Genomic DNA, 16,843 nt, shown 5'->3' with positions numbered 1-16,843 from the left:
TAAATCGACATTTATAGTTTTATTTATTTATTTATTTATTTTTATTGTGCTCGGCTAGACAACCTTATTATTCGACGGTAAAACAAATCATCAATTCACTAATATTCAAAATATTAATTCGCTATTTAATATTTTAGGTTTTTGAATATCGTATATTACACAAATAAACTAATTAAAATAAATTTATCTCTAACTCTAATAATTATCTCTTCTCATTCTTGACTATCTTTGATCACCAACTTCTAAAGAGTCTGCAGATCATTCGTTATCAAAAGAACAAATCGCTATGCTTCTGGGTCTAAACGTGAATGAGGTTGAGGAGTTGGGAAAAGGTTGATGTGGAGGTTGAGTTCGAACCTAACGTAAATATGGGTATTCCACGTGGGAATAAGCCATTTAATTATGACGAGATTGAAGTAGAAGACGTGACTGTAGAGGAATATCCAGATATGTACTCGACGAATGACTGGTTAACTTATCCGAGTTCGAAAACGATGCATTATATCATAATCATATTCGGTGGACTGAGACTAGAGATTATGAGCTTGCAATGCAGTTTCAGCGGGTTGTACGAGTCTTTTATGCATTCAAGATTCACAGCTGCACTGACTGGAAGACCTGAAGATTTTTCGGTTAAAGTATTTTGAAGATTACAAAGAGCTCGAGACGAGGGGCGTTTGTTGATACATAGTTTTATGTCTCGATCTTTGTAAAATATTATTATATTAGTTTTAATGTATAGGGGTACTTTGGTAAAAGTATAAAACCCATTTACATCATAAGTAAATGCTTCACCTTATAAACAACTCTATATTTTGTTCCCACATTGATATGGGACAAGTATTTATCACTTTCACATTTAAAACTTTCATTCACACCTATACCCAAAACTTCCAACACTATTTAAATAAAAAAGGTTGGACAATAATAAGGAAATATAAAACATAATGGAATGTGCAATTACAAGATTACAGGCCCAATGTTTCATTCCTTTACCGGCAATTATTGTTAATATCTTTTATATGAAGAAATGATGTGAAACTATCCCTTGAAATATTCAGAAAGTTATTTTTATTATTTTTAACATTTCATCCAAAATATTAATCTTTTATTTATATTAAAATGATTTAAAGTTATATTTTTTTAAGTGGTTAATTATAAACAGTCTAAATTTCCTTGAAACATGGCAAGCCTGATATTTCAATGAATCATAACGTTCAAATTTTAGCCATTGATAAATATTCCATCCAAAACCATATAAGCATTCTACATTTCCCACTACATTTTGTAAGAGCTAGATCAAAATTAGCAGGCATGATCAACCATTTAAGCACCAAGACTTTGTTCATCCTTGTTTTAAACTTCAGTTTATGCATTTTGTTGGTTCCGGTTCAGGTTTCAGCCAGGCTGCAACGGTTACATCACCAGATAAACAATGGCTCGCTTAGCTTTTTGGCCATCGGAGATTGGGGTCGAAAAGGGTGGTACAATCAATCTCAAGTTGCTGTTCAGGTTTCCATTTTCCTCCATCTTGGTCGTGTGTAGTTGTTACTTTTGTGGGATTAATTATTTGGTGTGATCGTTGCAGATGGGAATCATTGCAGACAAACTAGATATAGATTTTGTAGTTTCCACCGGAGATAATTTCTATGATGACGGGTTAACCAGTGTGGATGATCCAGCCTTTGACGAGTCGTTTAAATACGTATATGCGGCCCCCAGCCTTCTAAAACAGTGGTACACTGGTTGGTATATTCGCATATCATGACTACTGTTTATTTACAAACTGAACTTTTAATAATCTAAACTATTATCTATTATCTAGTAGCTGATAATAAATTATTATTACTAAGTTTTAAATTGCATCCTAATTTTCAGTATTTTTGTCAACAACAATCTCACAAAACAAGCCCATTATGTTAAATCTTAACGAATAACAAGTAACTATACCCACGCGTTGTGGCGGAGCGGATTTAATGCAATATATTTTGAAAGCTACCGTGAGTTGTGGTGGGTGCACGATCAGTATCGGTTTGCTTTGTTACGATAAAAATTTTTATGCCAAAAGTTTCATTAACAAAGTTGACGGCTAAAAAATAAAGATTTTATGAGAAGGCAAAAGTTTTATAACCAAAGTTGATGGATAAAAAGTAAATATGTTAAAGTACAGTTGAGTGAGAAAACTTATATATATCACATTATTGTGGCAAAGGTGTAGTGAAAGTAAGTTTACGAGTTATTTTATAATCATCACATATATAATTAGTGACTTTTTTTTTATGAATATAGTAATTATTTTGAAACAACCACAAATAAAATTCATGAGCAGATAAAGTAACTTTAATTTTAGAATAGCATTGTCCTAGTTACAAAAAATGAAAAATATGTGCGTCAGTGATCATATACCGGTGCGTATTAATATCAGCCGATGGATATTAATTTGAATTATACAAATTTAATTCGCTTTCATACTCGTACTGAGTTAGACCATCGTTTATCCCGTCGCTGATTTTGTGTAGTATTGGGGAATCACGATTACCGTGGGGATGTCGAGGCACAATTGGCCCCAATGCTTCGAGAAAGAGATAGCAGATGGCGTTGTCTAAGATCTTTCATCGTAAATACAGGTACTTGGCATTCTATAGGTCATTCAGCTCCTATATATAGTTTGATCATGTTCGTTATGTAGATATTGCTGAATTGTTCTTCGTGGACACAACTCCTTTCATGAATATGTACTTTGATGACCCAAAAGATCACCAGTATGATTGGAGAGGCATACTTCCTCGAGAAGTTTACGTTACCAATCTATTAAAGGTACACATTCCATTAAAATCAAGTAATTACCTATATGGATATTTGATTAAAGTACGTTTAAGGATGATGTTTGATTGAAATTTAAGGATTTGAGATCTGCGTTGAGCGAGTCGAAAGCCAAATGGAAGATTGTGGTCGGGCATCATGGTATAAGAACCACAGGTCACCATTGTGATACTCCTGAACTTGTCACACATCTTCTACCACTTCTAGAGGTATGTTCACAATCTCATTACGTGAAACTTCCAAGAAATATATCAACTCATCTTATTTGCATGGAAAAAACAAATAATACAAAAACCTAACTAATTCAGAAAACGGATTTTCAACAATAAAGTATTTTCGATATACAATATCAGTGACGGAACCCCAAAAAAGTCAAAAACAGAAAGACAAAATCTTGTGGCCTAATCATGGAAAAGAGACATTTACCAATAGATATCACCGACGACAGATATACGTAGTTACTGATGGATCATCGTGGAAACACCAACACATGGTTACGATTTCAGATCATATTTGATCAATCTTTAGTGTCGTGTTTTGTTTAAAAAAGTTGCAATGGAAAGTGCATAGCTGATCTGTCGGTAAATTTGCGATAAGATTGCTTAGGGGGATTTTCTTGATTGTTGGCGGGGATACGCTTCTGACTGATTAGGCAAACTGTCACTGAAACTAAAGATAACATCCCCACTTGACTTTTCAGACCACCTAAAATTTCAATCAGATTAGATCCCAATGGTGAAAGCTCTTGGTAAACGTCAGTAAACTTTGGCCGTGTTTTTATCAAAGAATCGTTGATAGAACATTGTAACACTAAAAGCCCTTTATTTTGTAGTAGAATTACATGTGCCTAAGAGATTATCATTGTTCTGTTTTAGTTCCTGACCCTGTTTGTAAAGATTTTCATGGCATTTGCAGCATGCTATGCATCTCCCTTATTCATAGTTAGACATCTAGTGACAACATTAGCAACTAGACTTGGCATAATATCTAATTTTAGAGAATTCGCATTATATTATGCATATCAACCCAACCTTATATTAAAGACCAATACATTTTTTTAGTAGGGGTGAAATTTAGAGATACTTCTTTCATTCTACATATATAAGGATTATTAACTATTTATTCTCCATCAATTGTATAAATTATGTGAGAATACAAAAAACGAAAAAACAAATAAAAACTGTACTATTGATAGTTATAGATATGAGAAATAAGATTCAGATAGCTTATTAAAGCATTCATTGTGCAACATGAATGCATGTTTAACTTCACAAACACATTTGCAGGAATATGAAGTTGATTTTTACATAAACGGACATGATCATTGTCTAGAGCATGTCGCGTGCCAAGATAGGTGCGTAAAATAATTAAGCAATTATTTTTAATCCGAGTTACAAATGTGAAAGTGACAACCTTAAACAAAGGTTGTTACCTTTATATTTCCTTTGTAACTAGAGGTTAGAAAAATACTTATAATAACCCACAACTGCAGCAAAATACGTTTCTTAACAAGTGGGGCCGGATCAAAGGCTTGGTTAGAGGAGAATAAGCCGCATGAAAGTTGTGGTGTTAAGTTCTTCCATCATGGGCAAGGATTCATGTCGATGAAATTAACGAAAAATACAGCTAGATTCGTGTTTTATGATGTTTTTGGTAAATCGTTGCATCGATGGAAGACCACGTTAAAGAAGCAGCTTCATACGTCGATTTAAATTTGCAAATTACATCATGAGCAAACTACAAAGATATAGATAACAATGTATATACTATTTGATGTTTTGTTTGTAAATTCATATAATCTAACCCTATAAATGTTGGGGTCGTTTTCCTAGCTACTTCTTTTCAATGTATTATATTGTTTTAAGCATTTTTGTTAAGATCATAAACGAATGATGGATGGGTTGGTAGCAAATAATAATAGAAAAGTTAGTCGTAATTGTGTGACAATCCATGTGAAGTAATTCCAACACTTCATCAATTGAGTTCACTTGTTTTGTCTTGTGAGATGATTTGTGTTGCTTTCCTTTGATGCATGAGGAACATTTGTCATCCAGCTTGAACTCCTTGGTTGGTAAACCAATTACATGTTCTCCTTTCACCAGCTTTTTTATGTTCTTTAAGTTAACATGACACAATTCCCTATACCACAACTTTTTCTCATTTTCTGTTGCCTTGGACACAAAGCATGATCCACCCCTTGAAACTGCATTCTTCATTCTAAGCTCATACAAATTTCTATTTCTAGGTGCTATCATCATGATCATGTCCGGAGGTATTACGAATTCAAGTTTCAGGATGAAGCAATGTGCATCATCAAATCCAACCTTATAACCATTGTCACGGACTTGTGATATGCTCAAGAGGTTATATTGTAGACCTACATGCAACACATTATCAAAAGACATTTGGCCATTTGTAAGAATGCCTTTGCCAACGATTTTCCCTCCATTCTCATCACTTCCAAATGCAACTGGCCCTTTAAACTTTTCTTCATAATTGACAAGTGATCTCCTATCGCAAGTCATATGCCTGGAACATCCACTATCCATATACCATACATCATTGATCTCTGTGGAATGTTCCTGTTAACTTGATACTTCTCCATATTCATTTATCTTAGCCTTGTATGCAACATTTGCCTTCTCAATCTATGCAGCATGGTTGCTCTAATCAAAGGCACCATCTTGAGGTTCTAAGGCGACTACTGCATTCCCCTGATCGTTGTTGGCACCAGCCTGTCCCCTGTTCTGATTTGTTTGCAATTGAAGTTGGTTGTTTCTTTGTTGCTGCTGGTAGTTGTTCTGTTGGAATTAATTTTATTATTGTCTCTATTGGGATATGGATTTTGATTATGAGGTTGGTTTCTTTGCTGGAAGTGCTATCGATTTTGGTTATGTGCTTGATAGAATTGATTCTGATTCATGTCAAGACCGGAGCCTCGGTGGGGAAGCGTGAATAATTGGTATTAACGGTAAAGCTCGGATCTAGAAGGGATCGAATCGCACTCGTATTCACTCTTGAAAGGTGTTTTGGACGGATGAGTGGTGTTTTGGGATAACCTGATTCGATTAAGAATAATCAATAAATTGAATGAACACATATATGCAATCGAAACACAAACATAAAGATGTGGCAGTATGATTTCATTGGTCAAAAGATTGTCACAAAAAGCAATCATATATACACACATACATACACAAGAAAGATCATCCACCCCGGAAGAGCTCATCCCGGAGGCTGAGACTCTCTTAAGGATAAAACCTTAATTCTCACGTAAAATTTTAATATACGCCCTCTCTCATGCTAGACAAATAAACAAATAGATCTATTTATACTACCCTAGCATGTCTTGGTCTTCAAGCAATCCATTCTTGGTTGAGACCAAAAATATTAATATATATTTCACCCATAATAATAATAATAATAATTCGATGCGTTGGTCTAAAATATAAGTCTCAACTATCTCCCTCATAGACCAATGCCATCGAATTATGTAGATTTTTGGCAGATGTTATAGTAAGAGGGTAGAGAGAGAAAGTAGTCAAAGTGTCATATCTTGTATCTTTGAAGTTATCAATGAAATACATGCTTAACGTTTACTTGTTTTGTTCATTCTCGATGAATTCCGCACATTGAGTTTCAAGCTGTAACATCTAGAGATCCTGAGTGTCATATGCATCATCTTTCAAGGTCATTTCAAGTGGTATCAGAGCATTATGGCTCGTTACTAGCTTGAACACTTCATGTTTTCATGGTTTTTCTCTATATCTACCAATTCAACCGTCAAAAGTTCACCAAACTCTCACACTTTGTTTCTTACCTATCCGTAACAAACCCTACCAAAATTCATCTATTTCCTACATCATTTGAACCTTCAAATCATCAAAATACCTAAACCATGTTGTTTACCATATATGTCATGGCACTGTGTATGTTGATCACGTATAACATATACGGCGTATAAGTTAAACGCCGCATATGTTATAAGGTAAACACATACGTTGACCAGCCACTTATACGTTGAACATACACATATACGTTGACCATTTTCATATACGTTGACCATTCACATATACGTTGACCATCCACTTATACACTTATACGTTGACCATATTACCCATATCCGTTGACTTTCAAGATGGAAAACCTAAGTGCTTTTGTGTCACAGCCGCCTACTCTACTTCAGAACATTAACTTGGAAAATGAAATGGGAACGTCCAACAAGCCTCCTAATCTTCTTAGAATGGAAGACTATCCGTCATGGGCCGATAAGTTCGAGACATATGTTCAAGCTTTGAACTACGAAACATGGACAGCAGTTAAGGAAGAGTACATAATTCCCAAGGATGAAACTGGGGAAAACTATCCACTGTCTCAAATTGTTGATGCAGATAAACCTCTATTTCTCAAAGAGAAGAAAATGTTGAATATCTTTCAACAAGTCATCAAAGCTGAGATCTTTCAACTATTGCAGCACAATAGATCTTGTTACTCAACGTGGCATGCATTGTTAAACAAATATCGTGGAAACCCTGATATGAGAAAGAGTAAAATAGCACTGCTCAAGAAAGAATTTTATATATTTACTCAAGTTAAGGGTGAATCTTTCACACAGTTGATTGAGAGATACTGCTACCTGGTGAATGAAATGAAGAGGCTAAAGATTGACAAGCCTGAGTATGAATACATTGATAAACTTGCTGACGCATTACTTGAAGAATGGGGGACATTTATCATGATTCAACATTCAAACCCTATTGCTTATACCCGTCTAAATATTGCAAGTTTTATCGAGAAGCTTGAAGCTCATGATCTGGAGCTCAGAAAGAAGCAAAAGATGAAATCAACCGCAGTATCACAAGATGTGGGATTATACTACAAGGGTTCATAATCAAGTTCTTCAAATCCCAAGATTCCTACTGCATTCTGTGCTGAACAAACCAGTCAAGCCCTTGCAACTAGTGTACCTGTTATTTCTGCTACTCCTAAGTACAGTAGTAGTTATTCAGGAACAATCCCAGTTTCTCAAGCTTCAAGTATACAAGAATCTGATGATATACAGTGCAATATAGCTGTGAATCTAAAGAATACGGGAAACATGACCACTGACACTATCAATGAACACATGGCATTTCTGGGATCTGTTCTAGAATCATACGAGTGTTTGGTTGCGGGTTGCATTGGAAATTACAATATGATAAAAGAATATTATGATCAGATCGACCCAGAGGAAATGGAAATGATTGACATAAGGTGGTGCATGGCAAGTGTAATAAGAAGAGCACAAAGATTCAAAGAAATCACCGGCGGGAATGTGCTTGATGGTACAACATCAAAGTTAGGATTTGACAAGTCTAAAGTTAGATGTTTTCGTTGCAAAGAGAAAGAACATTTCAAGAGGGAATGTACTAGCAAAAGTGTGGAGAATAATGCTGCAAATCCTTTTGGATGGGATTACCACAAGCAAGCAATATATCACCGTCTAGAGGGAGAATCATCAAAGGGGAAGAAAACTACTGAAGCATCAACTTCACAGTAAAAGGCTTCTATAGCTCCAGTCGATGAAGGATTCAATTGGAACTCTGTGTTCCAAGAAAATGTGGCTCAAGTGGTTGATTAAGACAAACAAGAGGTTATGGATAAGGATGACAATGAGATTGAGACTGTGGTTAAAGAGTCTGATGAGAAAATGGATGTTTTTGTTGAAAATGAAGTGGTTAATGATGTGAGCTTGGACAAGGTGTTCAAGGATGAAAATGAAGAAAGTAACAAGGGTGTGCAAAAAGTTGATCATGATACTTCCGATGACGAACTTCCTCGATCATTCGATAAGATTCATGAGGTTCCTTCTGACTATCTTATTTCATTATTTCCTGCTGATATTATAAAGAGTTTTGCAGGATGGTTTAATGGTGAGGAAGTGCCACAAGGTAAGATAGATTTTGGAGAGGAAGACATTGATGAATCAAATGTCAAGGAATCAAGCAAAGGTGAAGATTCAAAAGATAATGTGGTTGATGAAATTGTTGAAGTTGTGACTGATGAAGATTCAGAAATTTCAAGTGATGAACCAACCGATCAAGCATTCATGGCAAATGAGGTAACTTTAAACTCAAACTTATGCGAAAAATATGAATTGCCTTGTGTTGAATGTGACCTTAAACTCTTGAAATTAAATAGTTGAAAAGACACTATGGCAAATCATTGTTTGATTTGAATGTTGTTAATGAGGCATATTTGAAACCTCAATCGTGTGAAAAGAATTTATGGGAAAGGATTTTACAAGATCAGAAAACTATTTCAATGTTAAAACACACGATTGAAGACAAACAAATTTCCATCAACAGACACATAGACGAGAATGCAGCACTCAAACTTTGCTTCAAACACTCAAGATTCAGACTGAAATAGTTAATTTGAAGTTAGTAAGCTATGCCGCATCGTCGTATGTTCTTGATCACATTATTCCAAAGCAATAAACAAAACATAAGAATAATGAGACTGAGAACATCAAAGAGGATTATCATGTTGTGCCTCCACCTATGTGGAATGCTTATATTCCAATGAAACCAAAAGGTTTTAAAAAGGCACTAAATGTGGAACTCAACACTCCACATCATGATATCTCCAAGTATGATGAAGGTGATTGTGAGAAGAATGAGTGTTCTGGTTGTGATGCATCTACTGGAATAAAAATGGCAGAATCGGTGCTGACCGAAGAAACTGGTAAAACTCATGGGTTGGGTAAAAAAAAAGGAAGTTGAGAATTCGACAGGATTGGCTAAAACAAGTTTTTATAACAAGCAATCTCATCGAATTAAATAACTTTAAGAGAAAAAGATTATGTTTGTGCATGGAAAAACATCTGAATCTGAAAAAGAAACTGAATTTAGAAATCAATCAAATGATGAATTTTATCGTTTGAAGGCAGAACGTGATCAGGTAGAAACTACATCTCAAATCAATAAGTTCATTGATAAGAGACGTTGTTTTTGTTGCAATGAAGTTGGACACGTGTTTTACGCTTGTCCCAATCGATATAAACATGATCACATTTCGCTTCAACAGACTGTTAGCAAAAAACCTGGCCTAGGTTATATGTGTGAAAAGAATCCAATGAGCGTTCCTATAAAGGTTAAAATCTTAATAAGAGATGAGTCAATTAAAATTGATGTTGAAAAGCTTGTAACAACTGATGTTCCAAAACCAAAAGTTTCAAAATTAATTCAAACATCATTTTATAACAAAAGACAAGCCGCATGTCAATACTGGGTGGTAAAAAATGTTGTTAAACCACCAGAGGTTGTTGAGAAAGAAACAACTGAATGTGAGTCACAAGTAACTAGTGAAGATTCAATAACTGGTGGTTCAAATTATGATGATGTTAGGTTGTTATACAAAAACTTCAAACAACCCAAGACCAAGAAGGCTTGGGTTTCCTTGTTTCACTAAGCTGTTAATTGTATGTGTAGGGGCTTTCAAGATCCCACGATTCTCATTGGATAATGGATAGTGGAGCCTCTAGGCACATGACATGTACTCTCTACTTGCTGAATGATGTCAAATCAATAAGAGGAGGGTATGTCAGTTTTTCTAGAAACCAAGGAGGACAAATTGTTGGTGAAGGCACCTTAACAAATGGAAAAGTAACATTCGAGAACGTTAACTACATTTCAGAATTGGAGAATAATTTGCTCAGCATATCACAGATTTGTGATAAACACTTCTCCACACATTTCACGGACCGAGAATGTTTGATTTTGAAACCGGGTTTCAAAATTCCAGAAGAGTGGATTCTTATGTGTGCTCCACGATAAAATGATCTTTACGTCATGAATATAAGCACTACATCAACCTCTTCGGGATCTGCTCAATGTTTCATCTCAAGAGCATCTGAACGGGAATTAGTTTTATAGCATCGGAGGATGGGACCTATAAGTTTGAGGAAAATGAACCATCTGGTTCATAAGAATCTGGTAGAGGGAGTTAATTTAAGGAATTTTCAATTGAGTGAAGATTGTTTGGACTGTAAAAAGGGAAACCAGACAAAGAGACCACATCCGAAGAAAATTATCAACTCCAACAACTTATTATTTGAACGTCTCCATATGGATCTATTTGGTCTAGTGAATGTCAAAAGTATCACATGAGAGCTTTATTGTCTTGTGGTTACTAACGATTACTCGAGATTTTCGTGGGTAATGTTTTTGGAATCAAAGGATGAGACATATGATTATGATTTTGTTCAAGAAATTGAAGACACTATATAATCTACCGATCCGTCGTATACGAAGTGATAATGGAACATAATTCAAGAACAACAAGATGCTTGAGTACTGTAATGACCGGGGGATTCTTCATGAATTTAGTGCACTGTACACACCACAACAAAATGGGGTCGCTGAACGGAAGAATAGGACTTTGATTGAAACAGCTAGAACTATGCTTTCAGATTCAAAATTACCAGTTCATTTTTGGTTAGAAGCAGTAGCAGCAGCTTGTTCTACTCTTAATCGGGTACTTACGGTCAAGAAATTCGGCAAGACGTGTTTTGAGCTACTAAATCGTCGAAAACCTAATCTGAAGTGGCTTGAACCGTTTGGATCAATGTGTACTGTTCTTGAACCAAATGGAAAATTTGGTCCCAAATCCATCGAAGGTTTCTTTGTGGGGTATGTTAGTCCACTTAGACATGTCTACATTCCTAGCCTCCACAAGATCATTCAAGTCCAAAATTTGGATTGTCAAAAATACACTCCTACCATCCAATGACCAGGGGATTCTAGGCTATTTGATTATGAGAGTCTTTGGGAGAGTTTCAAACTCCCTGAGGAAGATTAATCTGAAGAAACTTTGAGGATGATTTAAAATCAACAATTGTCGGAAAATCAAGTGACTATGCCTAAAGAACCTGTGTCTGCTCCTCAAGATGTACCTGACCATGTTCAATCTGATGACTTTCCAGAGACTAATATTGTTTTTGATGATGATGGTCAATTAGATTAGGATATTATTGAAGCTATTTCTCCATCCATTGTTGCTACTGAAGTGTGTGAGAACAATCTCCAACCTGAAGTGTCTGTACCTACCGAGGTGGTGCCAAGAACTTTAAACTACCATCCCAAGGATAACATAACAGGAGATTTGAATGCTGGGGTGCAAACAAGACGTCAAATTGCTCAGAATCTCCCGTGTTTCTATTCTAAGGTTTCTCCTTTACAAAATCAATTCTCATTTAAATGTTTTATTTCTCAGGTTGAGCCAAAAACGTATAAAGAGGCCCTAACAGAAGAAAGCTGGGTTAATGCCATGCAAGAGGAGCTTATGAAGTTTGAGAAGCTTGGGGTCTGGAAATTGGTTGACTTACCTGAAGACAAGAAACAGATTAACACCATGTGGGCGTTCAAATGCAAAAGGGATGAGAATGGAATCATTGTTAGAAACAAGGCAAGACTTGTTGTATTGGGATTTAACCAGATAGAAGGTATCGACTACAATGAGGTTTATGAACCATTTACAAGGCTAGATGCTATTCGGATATTTCTAGCATTTGCTTCTTGGAAAGGTTTCAATGTTTATCATTTGGATGTGAAGTCATCATTCTTTAACGAGAAGATTAGTGAAGAAGTCTATGTGGGACAACCACCGGAGTTTGTCGATCCGATCCACAAAGACAAAGTGTATCTCCTTGATAAAGCCCTTTACAGTCTCCATCAAGCCCCGAGAGCTTGGTATGAGATGTTGTCCCAACATCTCTGGGACAACGGGTTTATCAGAGGAACCGTTGATTGTACATTTTTCACCAAATCTGATGATGGGCATCTACTGATTGTGCAGATATATGTCGATGATATAATTTTTGGATCGATAAACGATGTTCTTTGCTTGAAGAAGTCATGAAAAAGAAGTTTGAGATGAGTGCAATGGGAGAGATGAAATTCTTTCTTGGACTTCAAGTAGAGCAGATGTCGGATGGTATTTTTATCCATCAGACAAAGTATGTTAATGATGTATTGACGAAGTTCAACATGTCTGATGCAACGGCAATCAGTACTCCTCTACCATTGAATCATTGTATCGGTCCTAATCCCAACGGGGAGAAGGTTGACCAAACTTTATACCGATCCATGATAGGCTCATTGATGTATTTGACTGCTTCTCGGCCAGACATCATGTATGCTACCTGTTTGTGCGCCCGATATCAGTCAAATCCGAAGGTTTCACATCTCATGATCGTCAGAAGAATTATACCCTATCTTAAGGGATGTCCGGGGGTCGGTCTTTGGGATCCAAAAGACGATGAGTTTGTGATAAGGGCTTATTATGATTCTAATTATGGAAGCTATAAGCTGAATGTAAAATCTACTACGGCAGGGTGTCCGTTCTTGGGCAAACGACTTGTCACCTGGCAATGCAAGAAACAAACCACGGTTTCGTTGTCTACATGTGAAGCTGAGTATGTAGCTGCCTCTAGTTGCTGTTCTCAGGTTCTTTGGATACAACAACTGGTGTGCGTCGGATGATATGTCTAAAACAATGAATGACCCTCACAACTATGCTTTAAATTTAAAACGAATATCCTAACCACACACAACCGGCAAGTGTACCGGTCGTAAGTAGTATATACCTAAGACGTCCGAGTATCGAACACGAGGACACGTATAAACGCTAATGATCACTAACCCTAAACAAGACCTACCCAAGAATAATATTTAACTTATTTTTGATTTTAGTTTTTCTTTTTTAAAATAATTTAACTGGACTAACTGGACTGATGGACAAAAGTTACCAAAAATAGAAAACTTAACGAAAACCGTCTTGACTTTGGATGGAGAAAAACATCTAACTAGGTTTGAATCAAATTGTAGGTCTAACAAGAAAATGGATTGAATGATATTAAGACACCGGTTCCAAAAAATGACACAACTAAGGATAGCTCGGGCTAAATGGATCACCTCTCGGTCTCACATAACAAACCCTAACCACTTTTAAAAGGCTAAAACAACCAAACCGGAAAACAATTGTTAATGTGTTCTAATGTTGACTCACCTCTCGGTCTCACCAACAATCGACCCTAATGGTAATGAATACTAAACAACCAAGGATAGAGGAACAATTTAATTTAAACCAAATAGATCAACTAGTCGCTTAAAACACCTAAACCGAACAAGAAACGAACTCGCTCTCGCGCAATTCTAATTCTAGCATGCAAAGGTAATGAGACAACCCTAACTTCTTATCACCTCTCGGTCTCCAAGGCGTCTAACCGCTGTACTTTAACCAATAAATGATGCAACAAAACACTACGGTTGTACCTACTGCAAACAAACCCTAAACACAAAGTCTAGAATCAAACAAGCACCGATCAATCAATACGGAACTAATTAACCAACGCAAGGTGTTTAAGCAATAAATTATCAAAATTTCCAACCATCAAACACAACCTATTTCATGTCTAAATCGAACTTTACAATAACAATTCAAGTCTATCAATCAAACAATCCATAAAACTCATCAAACACTAACAATAATCATCATTCCTAGGTAGAACCGACAAGTTTAGCCTAACATCAATTTTGGACAGCCATGATTACTCAATAAAAACATTATATAACTCATTCCAATCATCTTAACAATCATTCAACAATAAATACTAATCATAAACAAGTCAATCTTTCAAGCAATTGCAAAACTATGCAACAATTGATCAAGAAAAATAAAGTGATTCAACAATGTTAATAAAGAAAGGATATGTAATGTTTCTTGGCTGCACTCGGATGTGAAAACTGATGGAAAATTGTTCCTGAACACTTGTTCTTCACTCCTTCTTCCTTACCCTCCACACTCAAGAACCCTAGCTTTCTTCTTTTCTTTTTGGCTGCTCCTACTTCGATCGCAATCTACTAGGGGCTTTTGGGTTTAATTTTTTTTATATTTTTATTAGTGTAAGACTTGGGCTTCTCCATGATGTATATGGGCCGGGCTTTGAGCTTTGTCTTGAAATCGTATGTGTTCAATGCCTTTAAGCTCATCACGAAGTACAGTTTTTCTTCCTTTAACCCATAGCCTACAAGATAAATAAAACTACATAAAACCTAGATAAAATACGTTAAAATACATTAAATATAATATAACAACTTAGATAAAAGGTGCGGAAAAGATGTGTGTTTTACAACACATCAACAACAGATGTGGGACTACGGTTTGAATTTTCTTACTACCCCTATCTTCGTAGATAATAATGCATATCAATAACTAAGAATCCGGTAAACTACTCTAAAACTAAACATATTGAGATACGGTATCACTTCATTCGTGATTGCTACGAAAAGAAGTTGATTACCGTAGACAAAATTCACACCGATTAACAAAAGACATATCTTTTCACCAAAGCTTTTGATAAGTCACAATTTCAATTTTTATTAAAACTTAATGGTTTAAAAGTTTTGGGCGGTGTTGAAAAGGGGGTTACCGAGATTACAGGTCTGTGGGATACCTTGTGATCCTGAACATCAGAGTCAAATTTTCTTTTATAAATAGTTTTTCATGCAGTTTTTGATTTTAGTGTGAGAAATTTCAAAGAAAAACCAAAAACATAAAAATTTGAAAAAGCCAAAAACATGATAAAATTCAAAAATGTCAAAAATATTAAAAAATGTTGCTTCTCAGAAAATGAGTTTTGATAGCAAAAAGGGAAGATGATAGTACATTGATCGTCTGGTCCCAAATCCAGTAAAAATGTAGGCATAAAAGGCTGTGTGCTTAACTATATTAGTGCATTGGTAGGCCTTTAAAACAAACAAGTAAGGGAAAGTAAGTGATATAAACTTAAAAGTTGCCAAATTGATGGGGTGTTAGTTTCTAACAAAAGTCTTGATAATGATGGCAGAAATGTAGTAGCTGGTCATACTCAAGCCTTTTAATTAGAATGATTGTTTAAATTTGTTAAAACATAGCTATCAATAAGTGGTTAACGCTTCAAAGATGTATGGTTTTATGGCCTTAAATCCTATATTGATGGGATGCTTTAAGGTTCCTCGATCCATCGGGTCTTTATGCGGTTTATCATCTGGGTATTCATTTCGATGAATATTTAAACAAGCTTTAAAAGGCAAACCCGCAGATTAAGCTGCTTTATAAGTCATTAAACTTGATCTCACAAGTACTTATGTACGAAAATCATTACTGACTTGATCAAAATCCGCTGTTAGACACACGTTGTCCCTTTGCTCGCATCTTATTACCATTAACAAACGGACCGCAAGGGACAAAATGTTTGCAAGCCGACAGATGAAATCGTGCATACTCATCCATGGTAAAGGACCTTAGGTTATTGCTTGATAACGGGGGTATGTATTGTAGTGGGGATTATTTGCTGATTTTCTTAAACTAAAAGTCGTTTTATCTTTTGATTCTAAGGTTTAAGTCAAGTTGGGGTGACTAAGTAAAAATCAAATTACACCTGAATCAAGACTAGAACTAAATATTCCTGATATTTTGTGCCTAATTGAACCAATTAAATATATCACATAAATTCCTGAATCATTTGTTCAAAAGGTTTAGGTTGATAACAATACCAATGACTGACTTAACACCAGTCATAATAAACACTAAAGATAAAGCTATGATGGATGGGAAATTTGGTCAATATGATTCCCTGCTCAAACTTAGAAAAATATATGATTTCTGTATTGATTTCAGGTTTCTATTGTTAAGATTCATTTGATATTTGTGTCTATTGAAAAGACAAAAAGATTTTCTTTCTGATTGAGTTTTCGACTCTGGATGTATGAGTGAACTATCTCTCTGGGTGTTTCATTGGATAAACAAATCTTGTCATGTTTTTATCAAATCAAAATTAAAAGATCAAAACGTTTATCTGTTTTATTCAAGGTCGTTAAATTAAACTTGGTAAAATAGTGATTTTTCAAACTGAGCTTATTTAAGTTATTCTTGTAATGTACAAGGACATTAATGTTGGGTCGGATTTTTGATAAGAAATATTGGAATCGTATCAAAC

The 16,843-nt window shown here is 35.5% G+C and overlaps 1 protein-coding gene across 2 annotated transcripts; it reads left to right on the top strand.

Annotated features, from left to right (window-relative positions):
• The first annotated feature begins 947 nt into the window (after positions 1-947).
• On the top strand, positions 948-4,535 carry LOC143570187 (purple acid phosphatase 3-like). Of its 2 annotated transcripts, XM_077055913.1 has the most exons (8): positions 948-974; positions 1,339-1,512; positions 1,589-1,745; positions 2,520-2,627; positions 2,690-2,817; positions 2,904-3,032; positions 4,110-4,177; positions 4,316-4,535. In XM_077055913.1, exons 1-8 carry the CDS (start codon positions 948-950, stop codon positions 4,533-4,535), a joined length of 1,011 nt encoding a protein of 336 aa, XP_076912028.1. The 2 variants fall into 2 exon arrangements, with proteins under 2 accessions (XP_076912028.1, XP_076912023.1); XM_077055908.1 differs by lacking the exon at positions 948-974 and having other exon boundaries at positions 1,315-1,512.
• The last annotated feature ends 12,308 nt before the right edge of the window (positions 4,536-16,843 follow it).

The sequence above is a fragment of the Bidens hawaiensis genome, unplaced genomic scaffold (genome assembly GCF_021521415.1).
Source record: "Bidens hawaiensis isolate Kalapana, Puna unplaced genomic scaffold, B.hawaiensis_p1.1 tig00001269_1, whole genome shotgun sequence".
Classification (NCBI taxonomy): Eukaryota; Viridiplantae; Streptophyta; class Magnoliopsida; order Asterales; family Asteraceae; genus Bidens; species Bidens hawaiensis.
Note: the sequence above shows the minus strand (reverse complement) of the source record. Positions and strands in the feature narration are given on the sequence as shown.

What these genes read in the sequence shown, in the direction of transcription:
- LOC143570187 (XM_077055913.1), top strand. Translation starts at nt 948, where the DNA reads ATGGAATGTGCAATTACAAGATTACAG. An exon ending in TCTAAAACAGTGGTACACTG is followed by an intron (nt 1,746 to 2,519) that starts GTTGGTATATTC and finishes GATTTTGTGTAG; the next exon opens with TATTGGGGAATCACGATTAC. An exon ending in ATCTTTCATCGTAAATACAG is followed by an intron (nt 2,628 to 2,689) that starts GTACTTGGCATT and finishes TTCGTTATGTAG; the next exon opens with ATATTGCTGAATTGTTCTTC.